The sequence below is a fragment of the Eutrigla gurnardus genome, assembly GCF_963514095.1.
Source record: "Eutrigla gurnardus genome assembly, chromosome: 4".
In the NCBI taxonomy this organism is placed as follows: domain Eukaryota; kingdom Metazoa; phylum Chordata; class Actinopteri; order Perciformes; family Triglidae; genus Eutrigla; species Eutrigla gurnardus.
This window is the reverse complement of record NC_139918.1, coordinates 26577433-26605205: the sequence shown is the minus strand read 5'-3', so window position 1 is coordinate 26605205 and position 27773 is coordinate 26577433. Positions and strand designations below refer to the sequence as shown.

General features: G+C 43.7%; 1 protein-coding gene across 4 annotated transcripts in view; it reads right to left on the bottom strand.

The window, feature by feature from the left end:
• Nucleotides 1–27773, bottom strand: part of kmt2cb (lysine (K)-specific methyltransferase 2Cb) — a 60579-nt gene that overhangs the window by 15214 nt on the left and 17592 nt on the right. For 2 of the 4 annotated variants that reach the window (XM_084008155.1, XM_084008158.1), the window contains exons 8-37: nt 27375–27537; nt 27064–27235; nt 25503–25617; nt 23647–23822; nt 23076–23449; nt 19147–19212; nt 18244–18971; nt 16638–16760; nt 15271–15387; nt 14774–14878; nt 13888–13992; nt 13594–13775; nt 12986–13150; nt 12770–12876; nt 12591–12653; nt 12262–12474; nt 11312–11431; nt 10924–11049; nt 10696–10826; nt 9231–9438; nt 7185–7277; nt 6563–6610; nt 5473–5613; nt 5341–5373; nt 5017–5163; nt 4769–4910; nt 4430–4665; nt 4158–4231; nt 2346–2543; nt 142–2115 (exon numbers count right to left, since the gene is read on the bottom strand). In XM_084008155.1, coding sequence (XP_083864281.1) covers nt 142–2115; nt 2346–2543; nt 4158–4231; nt 4430–4665; nt 4769–4910; nt 5017–5163; nt 5341–5373; nt 5473–5613; nt 6563–6610; nt 7185–7277; nt 9231–9438; nt 10696–10826; nt 10924–11049; nt 11312–11431; nt 12262–12474; nt 12591–12653; nt 12770–12876; nt 12986–13150; nt 13594–13775; nt 13888–13992; nt 14774–14878; nt 15271–15387; nt 16638–16760; nt 18244–18971; nt 19147–19212; nt 23076–23449; nt 23647–23822; nt 25503–25617; nt 27064–27235; nt 27375–27537 — 6645 coding nt within the window. The remainder of the gene's footprint in view (nt 1–141; nt 2116–2345; nt 2544–4157; nt 4232–4429; nt 4666–4768; nt 4911–5016; nt 5164–5340; nt 5374–5472; nt 5614–6562; nt 6611–7184; nt 7278–9230; nt 9439–10695; nt 10827–10923; nt 11050–11311; nt 11432–12261; nt 12475–12590; nt 12654–12769; nt 12877–12985; nt 13151–13593; nt 13776–13887; nt 13993–14773; nt 14879–15270; nt 15388–16637; nt 16761–18243; nt 18972–19146; nt 19213–23075; nt 23450–23646; nt 23823–25502; nt 25618–27063; nt 27236–27374; nt 27538–27773) is intronic. The other 2 variants (XM_084008156.1, XM_084008157.1) reach the window with 2 other exon arrangements.

Below are 27773 nucleotides of genomic sequence, written 5' to 3'. Positions count from 1 at the left end.
ATAACGGATATCAGCTGATCAGCCATATAAAACTTTATCCTATATAAACATTAAGAGATATAAACAAACTCAAATGAATTTAACATCAATAGTGACGTAGTAGTGATCAGGTTCAGAACATAAACAACAGTATTGGTGTACCTGTCTGAGTCTTTCCTCACTCTCAGCCAGAGCAACACCCTGAACATCAGAGGAAGCACCAGGCATCTGTGGGTTGTTAGACAGGTGGCCCGGGTCTTGAGGGACGGTTCCACTATTGCCCATACAAGACTGATCTTTCATTTCCATTTTCTCGATCAACAGTGGACGAGGGGTCATGGGGGCTTGCTCGTAGGGGTCATTGCCAGGTGTCTGACTGGGTCTTCTGGAGGGCGACTGAATAAACCCGTCTTCTGAAACTCCAGCGTGTTTTGGTGTTTGCGATCCTGGATGAGGGAAGGGCTCATGAAGTCTACCTTGAGGTGGCGAAAAAAGATCTTGGCTTCCCATTAGTCCTAGCCTTGGGCCTTGTCTGCTGAGCACATCAGGACCAGGTCGTGGGGTCCCTGGCGGCTGGGCGTAGGGGTCACTTAGCATTGGTCTGGGGACCCCAGGTTGGGAAAACATGTCACTATTCCCTGGCCTTGATGTCCCAGGTGTACTACTAAATTGCTCTAATGTTCCCCTCTGGCTGCCTGGTGACTTAGAAAACCTATCTCCCGCAGAAGGCCGTGGAGTACCTGGTGGCTGAGCATAAGGGTCCACCGAGTGGGAAGGTGACATCCTCTGTCCAGGGTGCGATTGATGACTGAACTGGTTCATCCCGCCGGGACGGGGAGTTGAAGGAGCCTGCGAGTAAGGGTCCGACGATGTGTTGGGGTTATTTGAAGGCTGACCGTAGTTGTCATGTGGACGTGGGGTGCCGGGAGGTCGGGCGTATGGCTCAAAAAACGGCCGAGTTTGAGCACCGGGTTCGTTGATGGATCGTTGATTTCCTGTGGACTGAGAGAAAGGGTCACCAGCCGGCTTATTGGGACCAGAGGGCTGGGCAAAGGGGTCGTATGTGAAGTGGTCAGGTCTTGGAGTGGAAGGTGCGTGAGCATATGGATTTCTAGACATCTGAGTCATTGGTCCTGGCTGAGCAAACGGATGCACGTGAGGGTGATGTTGGCCCATTCTAGGAGGACTGGTGAAGTTGTCATTCCCAGATGGTCTCGGGGTATGCGGAGGCTGAGCGTAGGGGTCATTCTGCTGATTCTGAGGGAACCTGTCAGTAGGATGTGGACCTGGTCGGTTGAAGGGATCCTGAGCCTGAGGAGGGGGCATAGGTGTTTTGAATAGAGGGACTGAGCCGGACTCATTACTTCCAGGGATTGGTGTTAATAAAGGCCTTGAGTAAGGGTCAGACAAGATCATCCTGTTCTGGGCCATGCGCTGATAGGCCTCATTTCTTATCATGGGCCTTGAGTATGGGTCTCGCCCTGGAGAACCCATAGGGGGCCTTCCCTGAGCAGCCTGACTGGCCCTGGGGGGACCCATAGGCTTCAGGAAAGGGTCCACCTCCCCAGATGGCCTTGGGGTGTCAGGAGGTTTGGCATACGGGTCACTGCTCATGGATGTTGGCGAGCCAAAGGATTCATGAGCAGGAGAGGGTCTCCCTCTATCCTGCTGCTCCATCATCGATGTTGGGGATTTCCCCGATTCCACAGGCATCCTGCGACACGTATTTGGCGGTCTTGGGGTCCCAACCATCTTGGCATATGGGTCCCATGGAGAAGAGGGTCTGGATCCAGAGGAGCCTGGTGAGAATACCTGCGGGGACTGAGGTTGGGAGGACGAGCCAGACGGAGGGGGAGGAGGGGGTCGTAAGAACACATCCTCTGGGGGACCAGAAGTGGGCGTTCCCGGTAGCTGTGGCCTGGCAAAGCCATCTTTACAATTGAGCTGTTGCATGGGGGACATGCTGCCATTGCTGGGCAGGGAGGCTGGGCTCTGGTTTCCACTGTTGTTGCCATCTCCATCCGATTGGCCGTTGCCCTGCTGCTGCTGCTGTTGCTGGAGTTGCTCATTCTTAACTTGCTCCAATTTCTGTGTGGCTTCAATTTTGGCTTGCTGTTTGCTTTTCTGCCTCATTTGCTGTGGGAAGGGCACAGTGAAAAGTGGGATTAGACATCAAAAAAGGGATGCAGCAAATATCAGTCTCATGCCAAAAATGAACTGGACCTACTAACCACCAATGTCATCGGGGTTAATGTGGAGGATAGTGCAGTTGTTTAGGGAGCTTTACTAAACCACCACCTCTTAGCTGTCTTAACATAAAGTGGACCTGCCGCTGCATTCCCTGACTTCATTGCATACACTCTTACCTGTCTAAACTTCCACTCTTGTTCATGCTCTGACTCTTTTGGTTTCAAAGGGTCTTTAAACAGCAGTTCTGTGTCTAGTGGTATGTTGGGATCAAACACCTCAGGGGGCTGTTGCTGTGGATTGTGCCTCTTCACCGTCTCATTCGACATCTGGACTTTGTTGATGCGCAGGGCAGCTCGGTTATCTCTTGCCTTTTGCTAAACAGCAAATTGAACACAATCGCAAAAACAAAAACCATCAGACAAATACTTCATAAACACAACAGAAAAAATGTTAAGTGTGACACTTGAGAAATGTCAGTCATACTAATTGTATGACAAAAACCAGTGTGTATGTAACATTATCACATATCTTTCCGTTCTCTTTCATGGCATTTGTTCTAATATCTCACTTTTTTATATCAGGGCTTCGATATTGGCAGAAGAAGTTCATATGAAAAGATGACTTCTGTCTTTCCTCTCGTGATTTCAACAGCTGACTTCATACTCGGCGTGATGGATAAGTGCAATGGCATTCAAATTGTACAACCTCCCACATGTATGGGTCGAGGACCGACCAGCATCAACACCACCAACAACAAGGGGCTGGTTTCTTTAGTGAACGTTGCTTCATTAGTACACAAGAAAGAGAAGACAACTGCTCTCTCTCTCTTTATAATCCAGCAACATGAATGGAGGTTCCCTCCTCATTGGTGTTGATACTTGGTGGTGACAGTGAGAAAGGGGTCTCCATCCCTGAGGTGGTTTGCTAAGCGACAATAAAGTGCTCCATGGCCGCCGTGGAGGTTATAACATTTGATTTTGATTTGGTATGGCACTATATCACTGCAAATATTCAATGGAAAGTAGAGGTGTAACAATTCATTCGATGCATTGATGAATCAATTGTCAGTCCTACCCATTCAACTAAATCGATCTGCTAAAATAAATAAATAGAATGAATCGTTTTGGCTTCACCAATAATCCATATAAATGCGTTAAATCGTATGAATCGTGATTCTTACTAATGATTAATGTTTTAATACGTTTAAGACACTCTCTCCCCTGCCAGCATGTAGTCTATTGAAAAATGTTAAAAATAACTGATGTTTAATTCCATTTTTGTATTCAGCATAAAATATTATGCAGGACTAGTTTTTTTTATAGAATAAATATGTTAAATGTTATTTATTCACCTTTCAGAAGAATACAGTAGTCTCACTCGCATTATTGCATGTTTATTTCATGGATATAGAATTTTGGTTACAAGTTACCGCATCGAATCGTGGTTTACAGAATCTAATTGAATCGTTAAAAAAAAAAAAAATCGAATCGCCAACTACTGTATCGTTAATCGAATCGAAGTGAAGCCAAAGATTTGATTCAACATTTAGTACCTTGACCCTTTGTAATGTATTTGCAGACAATACTGAGACCACCCTGTTATTGTAATACTCAATAGTTGGGATGTTTAAGTGGGAGATCAAAAGGAAAAAAAAGCCATGAAAGAGAAGCGCCACAGGCAAAATACACTAGCATTTACACTTATTTACATTTACATTTACAAACCGGCCTCTGACAGATCAAATTAGTTATAGTGAAGTTAATCACTGAGACCATAGTGAGTGCTAACACTGAGCAGGCCCTCCTATGTTAATTAGTTCATCTGTGAATGGCCGGATTTCAAATTGCACTGGCAAGAGACAAGAGGCCAGATGCGATAGAGGAGCCTGCCTTCTGCATACTAATACGTCAGTGCAACTAGTAGTGACAGTTTGATGTCTGGCATGGTGCAATAATGTTTAGGCGTCGAGACAGTATCACTGATCTTACCACATATGGGGCCCTGTCTTGTGAACTAGCTTTCCTCCAAAGTTTTGCAATTTGCTTTACTCTCGTAGACCAGTCTGTGGAAAGAATAAGAGGAGGGGTTGTCATGCCAACAGTCTCACAGAGCATACAAGGTATTTTTTTGTACTGTGTGGCTGAGACAGTGCAGTGGGCACACCCAAACAAATACCCAGAGAAACGCAGCATTAATAGCAAAGATGCCAATGAAAACTAGGACAACAGGGGGTCAAATTTATGTTAATATATACACAAACCTGGGTATTCTTCTTTGAGGTTGGGGAAATTGACATTGGTATACAGGACGGGCGCTACAGTGGCAAGCTCTCCAAGTGTCTCCTCCTTCTCCCACTTGAGTGTACTCCTTTGGGCATTTGACATGGCTTCGGTCTCCCCCTCAGGCAAAGGTCCAGGGGTTGTGGGGCCAGGGCCATGGGCAGGGGAGGCCCATAGACCAACTGCCTCTCTAGGCATCTGATTAAACTTTCTATCCCTGAAACAACAAAAACAGCTCATCTTTAATCTCAACACTGCAGAGGAAAAATAGAAATGTTGGAATATCTAATTAACAGTTCTTAAAGTAAGCAGTACATTACCTTGGATTGTCAGTGAAAGGCATACGGTTAAGGGGGGAGAAGTTTTCTGGGATGCAGGGCCCTGCTCCTGGATTTGTAGGGAAGCGTTGGTTTGGTCCCATCATGCCATTGATCATTGGCATCCTTGGAAACATGGGATTCCCTGCACATACCAATTAAAAGGGTGAATTAGATGCACGCGTTTGAAAAAAAGAAAATGACACATTCATATGCTACCTCTGACAAGGACGAGGTGTTTAGTGATGTACCTGCGTTGGGGTGAGGCATACATGTGCCAGGTGTGGCAGGGAGGGACCCTGGACCCTGGGGGTGAGGCACCTGTGGTAGAGGTGGTTGGCTCGTGCTCGGACTAAGGACTGCTGTGAAGAGATCCTCCACATCTTTGCCCTCCAGCTCTGTAACAGAGTGTAACAGGACAATGTTGTGTGTGCATATAATACCAATTATTGTTGGAGTCAAGGTGTGCAAACATAATAAATAAAATCCTCCTGTATATTACAGATAACTGGATAATTGTTTTTTGCCCTGGAAACCAACAATCTGTTTAAAAAAAAAATAAAGAAATTACAAACCTGGAATTTTGTAAAGTTTGCTGAGGATTGATTCTGAAAAGGAGAAAGAGTAGTCAGTACCCATCCTGTATGACGTTTTCAAACTAAACTAAACAACCGAAAGTGTTTGGATGTCTGCCGTCCTGCACTGACCATCAGTGACCATCTTGTCTAGCTCTGGGCTCAGGATGCCATCCAGGGGTTCCTCAGGGAGGGTTCGAGGTGTCCTCCGGCCAGCATGAGAATGGTGCGCCACTGGGGAACCGTCTGCCAGGGTCCCGATGTCCAGACCAGCTGTGGAAACACATACAGACATACAAAAACAAATCAGGACATGGACACACACACGCAGACACACACAGCAACCGACAGCATACCCGACGTAATCGTTAATACAGTGAAGTGAAGTAAGAACGTGTTTGTTCTCTTAACAGCCTGAGGAATGCAACCAAAACAGAACAGTACATGAATACAGCTCCTTGGGGGGTCCCTGTGTTGTGTTAAAGCAGTGTTTTTGAAGAACTGTGTCCTGGCACACAAACACTTCAATATTTGTGTCAGAAAATATTGATCTATAAGAAAAATCTGGGTTACTACGCTGCTATCAGATTCCTACCAGATTTCTATTTATTTCTATGAATGTAAAACTTATAATTTCTTCCATACTTTCCTCAACACAAACATTTCCACCATCAAGGACGGATGCAACCAGTAATTGGTAATATCTGTATTTTAACAAAAAATATTATCAGCCCATGAGGCATTTTGGCTGAACAAAGTTCAAGACGAGGACTGCAATGCGTTTTGTCATCCAGCCACAGGATTGAGAATCAAAGACCTTCAGGTGAACTGGAAGGACATTCTCCAAAGGCCTCCTCTCAATCTTTCTCAAAAGCCATTTGAATTTGCAAACGTCCTTGTCTGTTTTGTTTTCTTTGCTTTATTGAAAACATCTTTAAAAACAGGCAGATATGAATTTGTTCCTTGTTTCTAAAAAAAATGTCAAAAGGCTTAGGAGGCTCATGAACAAAGACGGACACACCATACGCATTTTGAGTGAACACTGTGCACTGGGGTTAGGTAAGCACTAAGCAGTTTATGAGTGTTAAAAGGATCTGAAATGGTTAAGAAAAAAAGATAAGTATGAAGCAGCTTGTAGACATGCACACTAAAGTAGAGCCAAACACTGTAAGAGAGGAATAATGCACTAAAGCAAGGGATTAGTAGGCCATAGCACCCTTACCAAAAGGAGGAGGTGAGCTGTCAACCTGGAAGGGGCAAAAATCAAGACCTACAAAGGACCCAAAACCAGATAAAATGAGTGAAATAAATAGTGAAGACAAGCACAACACGCTTCAGACAATGCAAACAAAAAGATAAAAACAAAGATGAACAAAAAAGTATCGTTAAAGAATGTGACATGGAAAAAAATAATAAATAAACTTGCTGTCTGAGGAGATTTCTGAGCCGAGATGAAAAAGGCGTAACACTTTAGATTAGGGAACACATGTTAACCATGAACTAGCTTCTTATTAGCATGCATATTAGCAGCATATTGGCTGTTTTTAAGCCATTATAAATCACTTACTAATGCCTTATTCTGCATGATCATATTCTGCAACTACTAGGCCGTTAACTACTGTGAGTTTTCCATCAATAATTCCCTAATCACTGCTTATTGGTAGTGAGTTGTTGTACCACTTAATATGAATAAGCGAATAAGAAACTAGTTCATGGTTAATATGTGTTCCCTAATCTAAAGTGTTACTGAAAAAGGTTTTGTAAACCCACGGCTAGGTGACTATTCATAATTTTTTTTTTTTTTTTTTTTGCCACTGTGACTTCCTTTAAAATATATGACGCACCAGAGTCACTGCTTGGCTTTCCGAGCATTCCCAAGATGTCTGCATCAGTGTTCAGAACATCAGATAGATCAACTAATGGTTCCTCACACGTCTCTGTAGATGGGGGGGAGGGGGGGAGGAAGAAACAAAAAAAGAAAGAAAAATCCAAACGGTCACAAATCATAACTGATGGCGATGTTGAACGGACATGAGAATGTGATCTGGAACCATGTGTTTGGATGTAGAATCGAGTAAACAAGAGAAGAAACGGCTCTGTAAACAATAGCGATGTCTCTCTTCCCTTATGAATGTCCCGTTTCCTCGCTTCCTCCGTGTTTTCCTATAAACCAGTTTTATTACGTAATATTCAAGGCCCAAAGCAGTCTAGGCGTGATGGCTTTCTGCTGTTTATTTACACACCGGTTGCAGTGATAGATGTAGATGGTGCTCAGACGTTAGTTAGTGGTGTGTTGACAAACACTTTGACGGCGGTGGCTGCGCTCCATTTGGCCGTGTTGGTGCGCTGCATAGTGTGCCGGGCCAAAAACTGGGGAAATGCTTACAGGCAGCAGGTACAATATGGCATCTTTATCAGCTGATGTACTTTAAAGTCCCAGTCGGCAAGTCGGGCGGATGGAGGGCACTCTGTCAGATTTTTAATGTTTTCCAACTCTCACGCTCCTCCCCCACGACCACCGAGCTCCTCCCCCACAACCACCGAGCTCCTCCCCCACGACCACCGAGCTCCTCCCCCACAACCACCGAGCTCCTCCCCCACAACCACCGAGCTCCTCCCCCACGACCACCGAGCTCCTCCCCCACAACCACCGAGCTCCTCCCCCACAACCACCGAGCTCCTCCCCCACGACCACCGAGCTCCTCCCCCACAACCACCGAGCTCCTCCCTTGACTTCATGCCCTTTGAACTCCCTTAGATTTGAAACGCGGGTCCGATGTTGACTCTGGTTTTATCACGGGCACCGTCGCCATCTTTCTTTTTTTCCTTCTTTTCCACCGGTGTTTTCTTTTCCTTGGTTGTTTTGGACCTCCTCGTTTCGGTTTTTAACGAGGAATTGGAAGCTTGTTGCTACTTCCCTCCGCCTCCCCCCTGTGATAGTGGTACGACCCGAGGGGGGAGGGGCTCTGTGTGTGCACGAACACAGCCCTGCGTGCTGATTGGACAGGATGATCCGGGCGCTGTCGGATCTTTGCAAAACAAACAACAGGTTCTACGTGAACGTAGAGGCGTGCTTTTTTTTCTTCTAAAACCGGATGATTTATGTTGTTCTATTGGAGCATCTTCAGTGAATATGATCAAAAAAATGTTGCCGACTGGGACTATAAACAAGTAACGGCAACATAACAGACATCTTAAACTACGGCAAATGCATGAAATTAGCATTCATCGCACACTTCGAATTGAATCTTTGGACAGCTTTAAAGTGTTGGCAAAGACAGTAGGATACCTTTTTCCATTAAGGAATCCGCCTCGACAAGCCACTGTTACCATTCTCTTTCACTCTGACTGCACAACATTGGACACAATGAATGTCATTCAAGTCGGTGCACGGGGCAGGTGGCATTTCAAAGAGCAGGAGAGAGCGGGTGGGCAGGCGAGAGACAGTGCGAGCTTGCAGAGACCACAGAAACGAAAGCATCACTTTATTTGGTACTCGTGGAGTGGAATCCTTCTATGTAGTTCTTCAGTGTAGCAGTGAGGTGAATGGAGCTGCAGTTACTCAAATGAGCCTGTGAACACCAGAGATTAACCTTTGACACTTGGATTTTGTTTTGTCGTATGAATGGGTAAAATGTGGCGTGAACGCATGTTGAGTAAACCTTTGTCATACTCATTTAGTCCTGTGTGAAAGAGTTGAAAAGGGGGAGACATGAATGGAGTAAAACACCCTGAACACTCTGTTGTGTCAGGCTTTTCCAATACCTGCATTGACTCCTTCCCAGGTGTAATTTAAGCAGTTTTCCGTATTAGATTTGGTCAAATCTAATAAGCAGCAATGAATCATTACATGGCTGGTCTTGGGGAGCTAAAGCAATGTGTATACGTACGTGCTGCTGCTGGTCTGGTGGGAAGAGATGTTGCCGAGGAGCTGAGCAGAGGGTCTGATGAAGGGTCCAGGAAGCTGGTGGCGGTGGCGGCGGTGATGATGTGCTTCTTCTCCACCTGGCTTTGCCCTTCTTCCAGTAACCCCGATTCGACCCCCTGCTGCCTGCTCTGCTTGCTTTTGTCCAGCAGGTCCTTCCCAAAGAACGCCTCCTGAACATGACAACACAAAGCACTGGTCAATTCTCGGCGGTGACACTTTTTGTCAGCTTACCTTTCTTGACATCATGCTTGGGAAACACGTTGAAGCCCATGAGAACCGACCGAAACAAATACACCATGCTGCTGACCTCACTTTTGTCAGCAGCCACAGCCCCCCCAAAACCACTTATACCCACGAGTCATCTACCATCCTCAAAGACATGTAACTGCAGCTCCCTGCTGCACCGAGACATTAAAAGCCCGACGTGTGGCTATTTCAATAATTAATGAAATGTGCTTCACTGTGTTGGACCTTTAGGTTGGACTGAACATCCCCAGACTGTGGCAGGATAAAGAGCAGCACTGACAGCTGCCAGTGTCTTAATGCACATCACCCACACATCTATGTTTTGGCCAACAAAAGGTGACACCGAGATATTGGCTAGAGACGAGGATCCTTGAAGTCATCTCTGGTTAAGCCTTTGTATGTCAATTCACGACCCAGACAGGAGGCATTTAAAGAGCACGACAGAGACGAGTATCCTCTACAGTGGGCTCCTTTAGGCTGTTCCTCTTTTTAAAAAATGCTCACAGAAGGGGCACCCGTGCACCACGGTTCTGTAAGTGGTTTCCAGGCAATGTACTTTGGATTCCCAACCTTCCCAAGGGTGAGATAAAAGGCATTTTATGAAGATATGGCATGACAAGACCAGACAATCCGTGCATATGAAGAGGAGGCTTGCATAATAATAAAAACCAAAAATAGACTTGAAAGTGATGAAATAAGCTTTTTTAACTAATGCAATATTTTTGGGGCTTTTTAGAAGGTGCAGTGCATGTGCAAATGAGCTGAATAAAAATCAATATAATTGATGATTTTTGATTTGTTTTGTTGCTTAATTTCATGTATTATAGTTATATGTCTATTTGTATCACTTTTATTGACATGTATATAACCAAGTATGTATGCACGTACATATATTAAGCACTTCTTATTGTAATTTACTCTATTATATATTTTATTTATTTATTTATTTATTTATGTATTCATTTTCTCAGGTCGGGGAATGCTCGGTTACGTTTAAAAAAATAAAAAGCTCTAAAAATAATTGATAATAATGACAGACAGTTATTTGTACATATATACCCCCCACAATGGTTATATAGGGGTTTATCCTATGTGGTTGTACACAGATATAAACATTTTGTTCATACACATTCATAGTTTACATGTCAAACAGTAAGAGTGTGCCATCGAAGGTGACGTACCTGCAGGTAGGCGGGAAAAGCTTCCTCCAGTTTTGTTTTCTTCTTTCGGTAGCGTTTCTTTATTTTCTCTGGGACCTCTGGTCCAGGGGGCGTCTCCTCCACAGGGGTATCAGGCAGAGCCTCTGTCCACCCTGCAACAGAGAGGAAAAATGCCGTCACATAAAAACACATTTAGCAATTAACTGGCACAGTCATAGAGATGTGTGTAGATATTATTGGTGTACAGACCCTCATCTTTTCCAAAGGTATTCTCCGACACGGAGCCAGTGGAATCCTTTCTGCAGAGGGCTCGTTTGGCTTTGCCCGGACCTTGACCCGGACGGCTCCTCTGGCGGACCATGAACCCACCGATGCCTTGAAAGGGGGAGTTATTAATTCATTAGCAATAATATATTTTCATAGCAATCATGGAAGTGGTATGATTTGAGATATATTGATTGTATGGTTGTATTAATCGTCCAGTGTGTTGGGCATTAAGGCTCAGAAAACAGTAAATAGGGCTCAGTGTACATCGGAGACCCCGAGATGGCAGTGCTTTGCTACAGCTACAACGTCAGGCATGTACTGCACCATTTTACGCTTCAGAGGAGCTGTCTCCTTTAATCAGGTGCCTTACCCGGCCGGTACGGTTTCCTCTTCCTCTTCTTGCCGCCGTCGGCCCCCTTGGAGTCGTCTTCTGCTGGCTCTCGCTCCAGGCTCGAGTCAGACTTCGCCTCACAATCTAGGAGCTCCGCCTCTGCAAGAGGGAGAGAGCATTGATGATGAGTGACAGGCCTGCGGCAGAGAACACCCCGCCCTGGCCCCTCGACACACAGCCACGAGGGTCAATTCTATCTCAACTGCACTGAGGGACAGAACAGTAACCTGATTGAAATTAAATTCATTTCCATTGCGAAGGACATCAATTACAAAAGGAGACCATCTTTTTCATACACGTATTTTTTTAAATTGCCAGTTGTTATTTTTTCCAACTCTTTCCCCCCCCAAAGTGACTAAAATGTATGATTCTATCGCAAAACCTAGGAACTCATTAACTCTAACTTATATGCTACACTACTTACTGAAGGTATACTGCATGTATACATGTGCTGCTTTTGCTTTTAAGCATTGAAACACTGAATAAAGGCTTTCAGTTCCTTAAAAATCACCGTTTTCTGTCTCGGTCACCAGGTGATGCTTCCTTTTTACACTCCGATCTGTAGGCCTTGGCTTCTATCTTCAGCTTTTTGACCTGTTTTCACTGCTGAATCAGTTTGACATTCTGAATAAATCCTTCAAACTGCCTCTCTATGAAGTGGCTTCTTTTAAAAAAAAATACATTTTTTACACTTTATTTGTATAAAAATTGGATAATATTTGTTTGGTAAAAGACAGTGTGCTCTCTACGGGAGCTCTGACAGCTTAGCTAAGGGTCAATTGGATAGACTTTAGTCGTTTTAAGTGCAGCTTTAAAATCGGCAGGAAAAAATACACATATAAAAAGAAAAAAAAAAAATGCCAAAACTGAGTCCAAATCCAAGATTGTACTGAAGGACACTGAGGACGTTTGTGCGACGAGACAAGTACCTCTGTTGTCCTCTATGTCTTCATCACGAGAGAGCTCTGAGAGGGCGTCAACAGGAGCCTGAAGCACTGCCACGCTGTTCTGGTTAATGATCTTCAGCTTCAGCTTCGGCTTGGGTTTCCTGCGCCGTGACGCCGTAGCAGACAGGCTCTGGAGTTGGCAAAGCCCCGACTCTGTCAAGCAAACACCATCCTGGGTGTAGGTCCTCGACAGATCTGAAAACAATAAAATACAATAAAAATTGGCGCTAGAATGAGCATATACTGTTTAAACTAAGTCACCATTCTGTGGATCATTTATAATCCATCGGTTTTTAAGCTACTGAACTTACCTATTTCTTTAGCCTTTGTGACAATCGGCGTCATGACTACAGGCTCAATGGCCTTGGTCACAACTGCAGCAGCAGAGTACACACAAAAGGAGACAGGAGGATCAAGTGTCAATAGTTGAGTCTATTCACCATACAGCAGATGCGCACGCACAAGCACACGTAAAAGAAGGCGCTCCTACCTTTAGTGGTCTTGAAAGCTCGGCACATTGTGCAGTCGAAGCTACTGTCTGCAGCTTTTTCTACATCTTCGTCTGAGTGCAGACCCTGACAAGACGCGTGGAACCATCTGTGGATAACAGAGCGAGTTTAGAAATGGGGCAATTATGTAAAAAAAAAAAAGAGAAAACAAACCAGAGAGCAGTTATCCCGAGCAGACAGGCTTTGTACATACACACCTGTCACATTGGCGGCACTGCACAATTACTGTGCCTTCACTGTAGTCCACCAGGCAGATGGGGCATGTTGCAAGGCTGGCACAGGGGGCACACTGGGTGTAATTATTCTGCCACTCACACCTTAGGCCTGGGGTAGTGGCGCCACACTGGGTACAGGAGACACACCTGCAGGGAGACAGGGAGGACAGAGGTCATTCAACCCGGGTTACTTCAAAGAGCATAAGCAGATTAACTGTGCTGCAAAACACCCCGCCTACTCACTTCACTGTCCACATGCTGCAAATATAGAGTTATGAATATTTCTGGTTCATTTGTAAGTTGTAATAAGAATCTCTTGAGTCGATTCCCTCTTGGTGAAGATATTCACTCAATATGCCTCGCTATAGTTAGAAAAGTGCAGATTTCTGGGCTGATTTTCAAACTGAGATGGGGAGGGAGGCATTAAAAAGAGATATTTATTGATCTTGGAAGAGGTGGAATGTGGTAAATTACCCGAACTGCTTACTATAACGACAAACAACAGATTCATCGATGTGTTCAATTGTCATTTGCTTTTAGGAAACTTGACACCAATTCAATTCTAGCTTAATGATTACTTCATCACTCACCATTTGCATTTCCAGCTGTCCTTGGGCACGTTTTGCAACGGCGGGTCCAGACAGTAGGTGTGATAACTGATGTCACAGTCATCACACAGTAGCAAGCGGCCGGGATCCGTGGCCTGGCCACAGGCCTCACACACGGTACACTCCAGACAACGCCAGCCTTTACTCAGCACCACCTTGGTGATCTGTGAAAGTACCAATGAGATATTTATATGCAGACCTGCTAAAAGACAGGGTGTGTTTTTTCTGCTGTGTACTCACAGTGTTTATGGTTTGCAAGCTTAATAATAAATGTACCTTTATGCCAACACAGAATGGATGGTAGCACTGCCCACATTGAGCACAGGCCAGAAGACGGCCCTCTGCACCAAGGCCGAAACTCCCACACACCACACACATGTCCTAAAAGGAAGTAAGACAAGATAATGCATTTCACCGAGACACTGACAATCTAACGTAATAATCACTACTTGTGTTGTTGCATGTTATCTTTAATACTGAATGATAGAGAATGGTCTCTTATCTGTAAACCTGCATGTCAATAAGAACAGTGCACTGGACCTCTATCCTCAAATCTAGCTGTGCAAAAAGGCATTTTCAAATTAGACCTTAACTGAACCCTGGATGCTTCTGGAAAACTGGCCTTTAACTACATTTATTTTTACTAGGATGATTGAGTGAGCCATTTTTGGCGACGTTTACATCTGAGGGGCGAGACAGAACAGCCTTTTAAGCACTGATGGGTTTCAGTTGTGTCATTCAGGGATCGGTGCCTTGATGAGCAGCACCTAAGCTGTATTGGTCGACCGCTATGGCGCTTTATACGAGTAGTTATTCTCTGACAATTCAGGATTTTTAACGTCTGAATTACTTTCGCACACTGCTAACTTCATAGCTGCCTCTGAAACCTCAATGACAAGCCATCGTTACACAATTAAATTCAATACGGGAACTTTGAAGGCGGAATCTAAGAAACAACAAAGTTTCAATATGATCTCATGTTACATAATCGCCAGCATTTCCTGCAGGCAGTTGGCAGAACCTCCTAAAGGATTAATAACCTCCAGAGGGAGAGAGGTCTTTGAGCACGGATTTAATGTCAGGTCATCTAAGTGCATGGATGAATTCACGGGAGAGGACACAAAAAAAAGAAATACATCGGCAAAATGAAATGCACAAATACCTGTTTTAGCGTGAAACTGTCATTGCTGGAGAATATGACCACTGTGTTATGCATGGCGTTCTCCTCCTCATCCTTGACTGGGTATGGTGCTTCTATCATGGTGATCTACACATCAGGGAAGAAAGTGTGCAAAACCACAACACAGTGTGAGGACATAAGAAGTATTATCATTTCCCACCATCAGGATCCACATTAATCACACTTAGTATGATTTTAGGATAAACATAGTAAAAGGGGAACAATTACAATCAGCTAATACTATCTTTAATTCACAACTGCTGAGTCATCACTTGGAGGTATTAAGGAAATGGCCCTCAGGTAACACGCAGCCTTTACCATTAAATTAAATTAGCAAACAGTTAACTCTGTCATTAACATTAATGCTGCTTCCAATACATCATCCATGCCTTGAGCTGGAGGGGAAAACGAACACAGATTTGCATATAGAGCAATATTTGCCAAAGATGTCAGGATGTCACCCAGGCGACAGCACATACCCCGGGGTTCATGCCGGGACTCACTCCATTCTTGCCTCTGGCCCTGCCACGTCCAGCTCTACCTGACAGACCAGCCCCTCTGGGCCTCCTCCTCCCAGGGAAGCCCGAGCCTCGACCCTGTGGAGCAGAGAGAAAAATCAGAGAATGTGCAGTACGAGTGGTGAATGTAGACACTGTAGGGGGGAATACAGCCATCGTACGACCTGAAATGAGCGGACGCGAGCACTCGTTTGCAAAAGTTTCTCTCTCTTGCACGTGCTGAAAAGTGATAGATGGCTCAGTTGACAGACACGGATTTAAAGGAGACTTTCACCACGTCCAGGTCTGTATATATTCTTGACTGTACGGACTGAACAACAGGAAGAACATTGACCGGCCAGTTCTAACAAGGTAAAGTCCTTTCTGAGGTGTGTTACTCCATTCTGCCGCTGCAAGTACAGCCCAGATAAACGATTGAAGTTCTTATGTTGACATTGCTACGGCTTTGAAAAGATATGTTGAGGGGTGTAAATATTGCATCAGATTCCTTAGAAATCTGTAACATTTGAACATCAAGTAAAACATCTTTTTGTGGAATTTACTGGTATTTGAGAGGGACACTAGAATTTCAGAGAGAAGTGAGAAAAGACATCTAAACTACTGAGATACACTGTTCCTTTGGCACATTTCAGAAAGAGGGCCTCAGTGTAATTATGACTGTCAAACTGAAGTCGACTCTTCCAGCCACCCCCCCCCCCAAAATCCCTTCTCAGTTACCCCACACTGATCCCAAACTGAGGGCCTCTCCTATCCACTGTGCCTACTGACAGACAGACTGATCAATGGTATTTAACCTGTACTGGACCTTTGCCACTGCACACAAATTAACCCTCACCCAGCCTTGCCAGGAGTAATGATTGTCACCATGGCAACCACCTCCACAGACTTCTCACAGTCAAACTCAAAGAAGAAGAAGAAAAAAAAAAAACCTGAACGTGTCCACATACGACGCAGAGGAGAGCACAGCGGAGCGTGGCTGACAAAGAGGAAATGGGACACATTCATACATAAGTTAAAGTGATCAGCCAACTAGTTAGACTGTGGAAGGTCGTATTGCACCATACCCGTGATCTCTCAATTCAATGGCAAAGCCAACAAAAGCCATTTTCAATATAGCCAAATATTTTGGTTTCACTTGAGCTCAGTCATTGGTCTTTGAATCCCCCCTTCTCACTGTGAGGTGGCGGTAATTATGAAGAGTAGGCTACGATATACATCCCAGTGATGTTCAGGAACACTCAGGGGGGGGATGTGCGTCACCACGGTAAACAGAGGGCTAACGGAGGGCAGCTGCTGCCCTGCCGTCTCTGGTGAGCCACAGTATTTACCACTCTGATGCTCCAGCCGGGGCTGCCAGAGGACTGCCTGGTCTTTGAGACGTCCCACCCCTCTGACTGGTCTGGCGACCAGGACAAGGGGGAGCTCACACTGCTATGGGGGCTCCATGCACCCTAAGGTAAGGGGGAGGGGAGGGGGGAGATGGGTGAGAGAGTGAGAGAGAGGGAGGAGGGCGACAAAATGCAGCAACTTAAAAACAAAGCCAGCGAAGAAACAAAAACATACAAAGAAAGATGTTAGAGAGATGTGGTGAGCTTTGAATGTAGCCATTTGGGGAAACGACTCGATACACATCCATCTATGCAGGCCTACGGTATTAGAAAGCATCGGTGCTGCCATATTATGAACAGAATAAGTTATTAGGTTATAGTCTGCATTAAAGCCAATCATTAGAGTGTTCATGCATATGGGTTAAAGAGGCATGTTTCGAATAGACTCTTTGTAAAGGCAAAACTGGAGCGTTAGTTGCATTTCACACAGCATCATTTGCCCGGGCGCCGTGGCCCCATACAGCAAGAAAGAGGCCCCGCAACCTCTCGTCATGACAACATGTTTGGCTTGTTGACAAAACATGGGGAGTTGCGTCAGCATGGCAGCACATGAGCGCATCAGACAAAAAGCAAGCTGAACTAAAGAGGAGCAACATTCACATTTCTGGAATAGATTTCCCCAGGCCTTGTGTAATAAATTAGTTTGTGCCATATAATGTTTATTTAAGAGATGAGATATATCCAGGGGAAAAAAAACACATTTTGCAGACTAAATTAATCCACCCTCACCAGCATCATTCATAATATATTACAGCCACGGGGGTGTTTCTATTGCTATAATTATTTGTCTGAGAGAGTCTACATTCGGTGTCTCTATTATAATCCATTTTTCTTAACGACACTGGGACACTAATATTAGGGGATTCAAATCGTCCCCCCCCCCCTACAGTCACAAGTGACCCACTGCAGTTGATGGTAGATAACCATGACATGGTAATAATGGTAATGATCACTGAAATTTGTGACTTGATGAATGCTCACCCTCAATGGGACAATAATGGTGGCGCATGTTTGTAACGTGGACACATGATGAACAGAGTGACTCATGAAAACGCCACTGAGGTGGGACATGGCGAGGACTCTGAGGAAAAGGCGTTTTAGCTATTATAGAATATAGAAATAAACATAAGAGCATGAACACTGCGACTTCACATGCTCATGCGCCTCATGACTAGTTAGAGGGCACTGGGAGGTGAGATACCATCATTCACCACGCTGTCGTACTCTGCTTGCATACTGTACTGTAAAGTATTTGAATGAGAAAAAAATAAAATAAAAACAGAACCGTTTAAGCTGCTTCAACCAACCCAGTGCCACCTTAAAAAAAAAAAGAAAGAAAAAAAACGAATCTGCTTTCACAGAGCAGAGCATTAACAAAACGTAACCACAGATAATTTAGGAGAATGCAGAGTATGAGCACCAATTATCAGCCTTCACTCCAAAAAGGTATTACTTTGGCTCGTTCTGCCTTATTCGCTGTCCCAGCCCGAGAATGAGACAAAAACAAACCGGAGGTCTTCTGCAACACTGATATCCAGGTTCCTACCTGCTTCACTCGCGGTCTCCCAGGAGAAAACTTCCTCTTGGTGATGGCTGGCTTTCCCATTCCAATCTTAGGGGTGAGTGGTATGAGGGTGGTGGTGGGCATCACGCTGCTGTGGTCACCCAGTGACGGTAGGATCTGGGACTGAGTTAGTTCTCTGGGAGATGTCCCTCGGCCAAGAGGGGAGGAGTGGCAAGGAGAGGTAACCATGTCGGCCAACCTTTCCACCGATGTCTTGAGTGGTTTCTCCTCTGAAGGCAGGTGGGGAAATGACAGATTGGGCTTGCTCTCCGGTGAAATGTACATCTCCTCTGATGTAGAAGAGGATGAGGGCTTAACAGTCTCCGCCAGGTTCCTGTGAAAAATACCCTCCATCCTCTCCGTGTTAAGTTCTTCTGGAGCGGTTTCCAGGAGTGAAGCCCTGACTACATCCATACTCGAAGGCCGGGGTAGTGAGACTTCCATTGGTTGGTCCGTGAAAGGTACTGATGCAGTACTTGGTTCTTTGGTGGTTGAGATGATGGCCTTAAAATCCTTTGTGCTGGGGTCGGCCGTGCCCTGCTCGGGGCAGGCCTCTGTCTTTGCTGGTTTGATTTGTAACGTGGTATCCTGTGTCTGTAGTGCCTCCGTAGAGAGCTGGGCTGGAAAAGACTCAGACTCCTGGCTGGGAGTCGCCGACGACGCAGGACTCTCTGTAGTTGTAAGCTCGGCTCTCGCTGCTGGTTTCGTTTCTGTGGGAGGAAACAGACAGCGGTCAGAAGAACATATTTGGACGGCGTGACATCAAGCACATTAACAGATGAAGAAAGATACAACCATAGAGAATGTAAATCTTGTTTACACAAACTTGACAGCATTGAATTAAATCAATATTCCAAAAATGCAGATGAGACTGCAGTTACAAACCTAGATTGATTTCGTTGACAGATGGTTCATTAACCTGCTTCTCAACGTCTTCTCCCACCGAGACTTCTAAAAGAGACAAGATTCTTTATCAAGAAGATCATATCCAAAAGATATTTGTTCATTAATAGAGCGAACTAAGGGTCTGGGGAGTGTTAACACACACACACACACACACACACACACACACACAAACAAAGGAAGTGCACCATAGGGAAATGTTGGGCTTGGATGCCTGGCAGTCAAACTGATGAGAGAACAGAGATATTTTTTTGTGCATCAACCTATTACGGTAAAACCAACAAGAATATACAACGGCGGGCATATCTAAGTCGAGGAAACTCTTCTCCCTTTAGTTAAGCCACTGAAACACGGTGTTGCAGATAATCAATTACCTTTCGAGCCAATAAATGGACAATTAAATTGTATTATGGTGTAAGTAAAAAAACAAACATTTTCTCTGCTTGAGTCCATTGTTGCAATAGCCTTAAAAAGGATGTGACATGCATGAAGAGGAGTGGCTTTCGAGTAACAAGCAGTCACAATGCAGAGAAAGACAAGCCTTTAATACACTTCCTGGTGTTTCCTACCCTCCCGTTCTATTTGGTTTGGTAGCATTTCCTCTCTCCTTTTGGTTTTGTATTAAAAGACATCAATGCATTTGACTAGTCTGGTATGAATAGAACTAGTCATTCCTGGCTATCAGGCATCCACACATTGAGCCAAAATTCTGCCAGACAGCCTCTGACCGTACAGATAGCCTAGTCTTAACGGGGCACCCACCATTTCAATCCACAAGTTCCCATGTCACACTGATCCTGACACACACACATGCACCTGCTAGGCATCTCTGCCAGGGAAGGGAGTAACCATGACAACCAACATCCCAGGGTCTGTGTGCTCCGGGCTCATGACTGTGCAGCTTGCAGGTGCTCATCCGGTGCCGATGCCAGAAAGTCAATTAGGAGATGGGCCTCCAACCATCTCCAGCCTTCTACTATTGACCAAGCCGAACACACGTCCTCATTCATATTAACACCCCGCTTCCTATATCTCCTACAGTGAATAAGGTGATGGTTGAGATAAATACAAGGCTTTGATTAATAAATCTCACTGGCGGTCACAGAATGGATCCAACGGCATGAGTGGTGGAGAATGCTGGCAGGTGATAAACAGCTCTGGTTAACGGCTTTAATTACACTACGTGTGCGTGGGGTTGGCAGGGAATTCATGATTTCATATAACAAAATGTAAAAAAAATCTGCAAATTTCAATGCATTATTAAAATAAATGTCCTTCTCTTATTGATGGTAGGAATATCAAATATAGTGATGGGAATCATCAGACACATCATGAGTCTATTCAGAGGGTCACGATTCGATTATTAAACGGTTATCGATGCATCACGATGCATTTCTATTTTGGATTTAAATACGAGAATTTTCCCTTCAAATCTTTCAAACCAATTTCTACTTGTATGATACAGTTGATGTGCTACATTACTTATATACATTCTGCAAAGATTGCCCCAAAAATAATAATAAAAAAAAGAATAATCGATTATAGACTTCCATCAACAAAGCATTGCGTTGCATTAAATAATTGATTTCTCCTACATTTAATTAAATACACTGCAAACAATATCTCCCAGGGGGAAGACAGCTTTATGACGTGTTTTAAAAACACGGTTGAGTCTGACTTTTAGGTGCTTTAACAAAACCATCCAAAAGTTTCTCTTAAATCAATAAAGAGATCTCTCTACAGGTCTTTAAACCCACATAGGGGGAAGCATCACCTTGTCCACTAAATCTAAACGATGAAGCAGTTCACGACCAAATAAAAAGAGCTAGTAAAACACGAGAGCACATGTGTACGCAGCGCAAGGAGCAAGCTGTGTGAGGAGTCATGAATGAGCCAGCGTAGCTCCAAGGCAGGTTTGCAGACGGGGGGGATCTAAAATCATCATCATCACGCTCCTCCTCTCCATTCTATCCTGCCAGTGAAGTCTGCAGTCTAGACAGAAGAGTGGGCAGAGTAGCTACCACTGGCATCCCCAGCTCACCGATAATTTGCCTGATACTCCACTCCGCTGCTGGCAGAACTCAGCGTGGAGCGGAGATTTCAGCGCTGAGCTTCATACGGGCAGATACCAGCATCACAGAGTTTAAAGTGTTCACCATGGTGAAGCTGAGATGCTGGGACCAAAAATGGTGCTTCTTCTACTAGATAAGCTAGCTAGATAAGCTTATATGTCCCCCTAAAACGAGTCATGTCGCTAGGAGACATTTCACTGTAGATTAAATCCTATTTAGTGACTGTTTTAGGACAAGCAACGCCTTATAGGAGACGAAATTTCCCAAGGACTCCCTCTTGATCATAACCGATTAGGCATATGCTTAAAACCATTTGTACTATCACCACTGAAACCAACTGTATTATAATACTCTTCAACCTCCAGACCCGTTTCATAATGATAAACAGAAGGCCGTTTTCAATTTGAATCATGTAAAAGTAAAATGGGATAATCATTTATTAGTCCCACAGCAGGGACATCTGTAATATTATTGAAGGTTAATACCACTTATACACCTTTAAACAGGTGGTGATTTTATTCAAATTGCATTTGGACTAAACGTTTATAGCCTACTTTAAAGTAATTGATCTTGAAACGCTTTCGGGAAAATTAGCAGTAACAAGACTGACATGGTCCCAATAAATCCAGATATTTAAACATACTCATCTTAAGCTGACATTGGGTAAGTGCTTAAACTTAAAAAATAATTAGCTTATGGCTGCGGGACACAATCATATTGGAGTTTCTGACCTGACGCTTGGCCGAAAGCTAACGTGGGTTTGGAGTAATGGGCACATACTTGCTTTATTACCGCAAATGATCTCCATCTGTTGATATGTACTTTTTAATGATGCAGCACAATTTTGTGATTTACAGCGTATTATTTCATGAACCCCTGATAGAGTGCCAGAGACCCCACTTTGAGAAAATCACTGTTTGGATATGAATGTAACTCCAACCCTGAATCTTATGGCCATCACTTACAGTCTGAATCCCATTGAAGCCTCTTTATAACTGACACAGCTTTTGTGATTTGATTTTACAAGCATGCACACAGCAATATGACAAACATGAGACATGATCACAGTGCCATCACAACCTCACAAGTCTCTCTAGAGTGTAATAAGGACAAACTGCAAATCAAATGTCAAGCTGATTTGTAGTAGTGTCAGCAGTCAACTCAAGTGCCCATCTTTGCTTCAAGTTGTTTCACTTAGCCATGCATTAAAAAGGAAAATATATATATATATATTTTCCTTTCTAATGTCTCAAGCATCAGGTTCTCATTTACATAGACATGCAGCCCAAGTTGCAGCACTAAGACCCGGGGGGAGAAATAAAATACTTCTAATTTTCAAAACACAAGAGTTAAAAAGAGAAAGGGAGCCGTTTTAATCTGCCGCTACTAGGAGACCATCTGGAAAATGGGGGGGGGCCTTAAGAAAATCCTCCACATAAAAAGACAGAGTGCTTCTCTCTGGTCTCGGTCCAAACAACTCCCAATCCTTTCATCTGCAACAACTGCTGACTTTCAAAACTTCATCAGCACTACCACAACAGCCCACTTCGCGTGTTGCGTGGCCAAAACTTTCAACTGCTTCTGCACGGCTAGAGGCTGAGTGAATCAATCAACTACAAAGATTCCCTTTCATTTTCAAAATCATATAACCTGGCACTTGTGTGTCTGATTTTGTATCATCAAGAGGAGTTACATTCCTTGGGATAACAAGACATGATTAATATGCTGATTAGAGTCTCGGGAGGGACGCTTGGGCATTGAGGAAAATAAAGACTTCAAGATTTGAAGATAAAAAAGGGAAAGAGATCAGAGCAGTTATCTGCCTGTGGTTGATCTAACCTTTTTGGAACAAAGACCCACCAGGCTTCTGGGCTGACGTGACCAGCTTCTCCTCCTGGACGGTAGCCTGAACAGGCTCTGGATCCGAGTGCAATGGAACAGCAAGTAATTCCGGTTTGGGGTCATTGTGCATTTCAGGAGGCTGCTGGGTGCCAGGTTCTAGGTCTGTGTGCTTTTGAACCAGCTGTAGACCAGTCTCAGAGTCTATGTGCATGGAGACTGGCGGAGGGCTGAGCTCTGGGCCGGTGTCCATATCCTCTGCCTGTAGCGCCTGCTCTGCAGCAGGAGACTTGCAGTTGGAACAAACATAGTCCTCTCTGGGGTGGATTTCTGCTTGGCCTGAGTTCTGACGCTCACACTCCAGGTGTAGCCATCTGAAATGAGTGCAATGGAATTTTAAGGGATTGAACAAAAGGGATCTCTGTTAAATCCTGAAAATGTGACATATTTATTACGGTGGTTTTCTTAAATGGTACAAAAGGAACATAAAAATGGCCACAGGAAAAACAGAAGTCCAACTAACCAAAACAAGAATGATGGATTTGACCTCGTTATGAGAAATGTTTCTTACCTCTTACAAGTCTGGCAGAAGAGTAAGTCTTTTTGATGCTCAGGGTCCAGGATGCAGGCACACATAGAACAGCACAGGGCAGGGTCCTGGTTTTGGACACAGTTCTCACACAGCAGGCTGGTGTGGTGCCATTGCCCGCTGGTTCGTGTTCCACATTGGATGCACACTCTGCAGCTCTGAGGAGCAGAAGAGGCCCTTTCAGTTCATTTGAAAGCTATTCAGATCCAATACAGTTTGATTACAGAGCTTCTGCTATAAAGATTTGGCACTTAAGTCTTGGGATAGGAAACAAGCATGGAGCCTGTCCAAGCCCACTGACAATTTGAGTATATTTAAAGACTGACTCTTTTCCAGCAAATATTTATGAGGTAGAGCTGGGGAATATGACTTAAAAGTTAAATAAATATATTTAGGATTAAATGGATTTACAAGGCAATTTTCTAGTCAGTTGGATCATTAAGACAAATTCGTTTTTTTTTCTCTAAATGCCAAAAAAAGAATAAAACTTCTAAAACATTGGCCTAGAATTAATCCGGTTCTGCCCACATGGTAGCAACATACTGCCAAGTAGTGTTACAAATGGCTGACACTTGAAATCAAAGCAGGTTGCCAATAAGCAAAACATGGACCGCATCTATGAACTTTTCATTTCCTGCTTTGTCTTTATTTTTTTGGGAATACTTTAAATGGATTTGTATCAGCTATTCAATTCCATTCCATTTTTTTTTTTTATATATATTTTATTTTCCTCCATGCTACAACTGTACAGGCATTTCTTCTCAAACACAAAACATTATCAGGACAGTGAAAAATTCAAGGAAATCTTGGGTATTGTTAAACTTCTTCAGCTTTTAAACATAATAGAATGTTGGACATTATAAAGCAAAGCTACTTTCCAATAAATAATCTCTATGCAGCTATATTCTGAATCCAAAAATCGAATAAAAAAAACGAAATATTGGGTCAGGTTTGTTAGATACTCAACACTAAAGCAATCTCATTGAGATATGGTACGGTAAGAATTTAATGGAATAAATGGAGATTATATATAGCCATTATTCTTTCCAAATATTCTCCTTAAGACAAAAGTGCACAGGAACTTACTTTTCTCTTAGCAACACAGTGACTTTGCAGGTCAGTAAACTAGTTAGTCATGAGTAAGCGTTTTGTCAAAGCTCATACATGACGAGAGGAACATGACGGAGCCTTGAAACAAGAACAATGACTAAGTCTCCATCGATTTCTACTTCAGTCAGAACAGAACTGCCACCCGAGTGGGGACAGGGGGTTGGTGGTGGTGGTGGTATGTGTGCGTGGGTTTTGTTCCTCCCGTGCTGAGTCAGATAGAGATGCAAAGTGTGAAGGTCTTTCAATACCTGCTGCCTCTATTGCCGCAGCCTCCTCCGACCGCTGCAGAGAACTGGCTGGTGTGTGAACCAGCCGTGTGAGCGACAAGCGCTGCTGGAGTTTAGCGGGCGGGGGCTAACTGAGTGATGCGTGTGATCAACATTCACAGGCATGTACACTCATACACACACGCCGTTATCTTACAGCACTGAGGATGAACTGAAGCCTTTAAAAGATCAGTCGTGTGAGTTGTTTCGTAACCAAGCGGCAGTGCAAACACAAACCACCAAAAAGTCATACTCCCATGGGTTGTATGGGTGCCAGAGCAAAGTTTCATATCTTGACTATTTTCCCATTAAATATATTAATAGCAACACACAGTGGAGATATTGTGTTGGCACTTCAATGGTAAAAAAAAAAAAAAAGCTTTATTATAGTTTTTTATCGGCTAGAATAAATCTTACTTTATAGTCTTAAATACAGCCAGCATTATAAGAGGACGTTCCTACCTTACATCTCCAGCCGTTGGTGGGAAGAGAGTCTATAGCAGGTTGCAGACAGAAGGTATGGTAGCCTTTGTCACACATGTCACACACCAGCATTTTAGTATCCTCTCCTGGGTTCCTACGTACGAGAGGGCGAGAGAGAGAGAGAAGGTTGTATGAAATGAATATCATGATATTTTTTGACCAGATACCTTGATATAGATATTCTGACAATGTTGTAGGGTTGACCAGTGGTTCTTTCATAAAATATTTACACAATATTATGAAACTCTAAGACGACATCTAGTCTCATATCACAATATCGATACATTGAGCAGCTCTTCATGACTACACAGCCTTTTATGTTGTCACACGGTTGATCCAGAGTCACCTTTTCCTCTTTATTATCTCCGCCAGCTGACACTGAGGTTATGTGTGCAAGTTATTAAGTGTTCATCTGTGTATCTGTCCACTAGTCAGCAGTGAAATGTTTTTATAGTCGCTGAAAGGTGGCAATGTAGCTCATTTACAGAATTGAATAAAGGTTATTTGATTGTTGTGCATCACAATGGTAAGTGCAATGATGTATTCTGAAGGTTTTAATACATCATTACTGCTTGCTCCTGCAGAAACGATGCCATCCTACAATATTATCCCAGCTGATACACAGTAGCTCTGGGCGTGTATTTGTGAGTCAATGTGTGGGGGCACTACACCTCTAATTGTAAGGCTGGCAATGAGTAAAGGACTTTACACACCGGAGGCGTGAAGAATAAACGACATGGAAATGTGAAATAAGGATATGTATAATAAATGTCTAGGGCTTTTATCGCAAAAGGTAAGAATATTTGTTAAGGTTGAAAGTAGTAATACATTTTGCCATCTTGAACTACGGAGCCTCAGAGTTCTTGTTTTATAAATATTGGCGCAACTCGACGTGCTCCAAACAACTTGATTGGCTCATGCCTTTATTTGCAGTGTGATAGCTCTGAAATATTGATCTTGTTCCAAAAATATGTGTGTTGCTTTATCGCCACTGCCAAAAAAAAAACCTTTTTGAAAAATATGCAAATTTGTTTTTACTCGTAGAAAAAAATGGCCACACCATTAACCCGCCTTAAGAATGGCTTGATGTAAACGCAAATGATCTGTTCCTGGCCAACACAACAATGTATTTAAATTATTTAAAATTTTATAAATACAGGTGAGATTTAGGATATGTATAACATCCAAATTAAAATATGTAATGCACAGGCAATGAGAAAAGGATTAAAAATTAAATAACTTGGGTTTCTTTGTACGGAATGGACTCGATGGACAATGTTCACCTAAGGCAAACAGGCCTGGTTGCTAGCAGAGCAACGGGGCTGTTTAAATAAGGTCAGAAGATACAAGAGTGTGCTTCAGGGTACAACGTACAGTTGGCTCCTCACAAACCACAGAGGTAAACAAACCAGCAATAACAACCATGCCTGGTAGCTAAAGATGAAAATTAGCACAAACTAAAAGTAGCAGAAAAGACAGAGAGAGCCAAAACATTTAGTCTTGGAAAGCGTAACTATAGGCAGATGGGAAGGTGACTCACTTGCATGTCTGGCAGATTTTGCACTCTGGGCACTGCCAACCTGCCCTCCTTAGAGGGGTCACGGCCATGTCCAGGCACATCCCATGGTAATGCTGACCGCAACTGGTGCAGAAGAGCTGGTCCAGTAGGTCCCCCGGGCTATCACATAGCGCGCAATTTACATCATCTACAACTGAGGGCAAGAAAAATCAAAGAAACAGGATTTAAGTCAGATATTACAGTTGATACAATGTAATTTCTTCAAGTTTCTCATTTTCACTTAAGTACATATTTTTGCCATATCTGCATGAATTCAATACTACTCAACATACATTTGTGAATGGCCAGTTCAATGTGTTCTGGGCAGAGGAGCGAGAGACTCCTGATATCCTGAAAGGTCCCAGCTGCCCCCGCACAGGGGAAATGGTAGAGTTGAGCACATCCTTCAGCACAGCACTTAACGGATGCTCCAAGGCGCTTACAGTATGCACAGTGCTGCAGAGACGGGGAGAGAGAGACCGAGAGACAGAGAGAGAGAGAAAAAAATATGTCAAAAATGTCTTCATCGGCAACAAATCAATTCATTCCAAGGATGGAAACAACAAACTCTAAAACATGTCCACGGTATTTTCTATGAATGACTTACTTTATGTAAAAAAATAAATAAATAGTGCTTAATCCTTTAATGTCTCTTTGGATTGACAGTCATCTGGTTTCTTATCTTAGAGAAG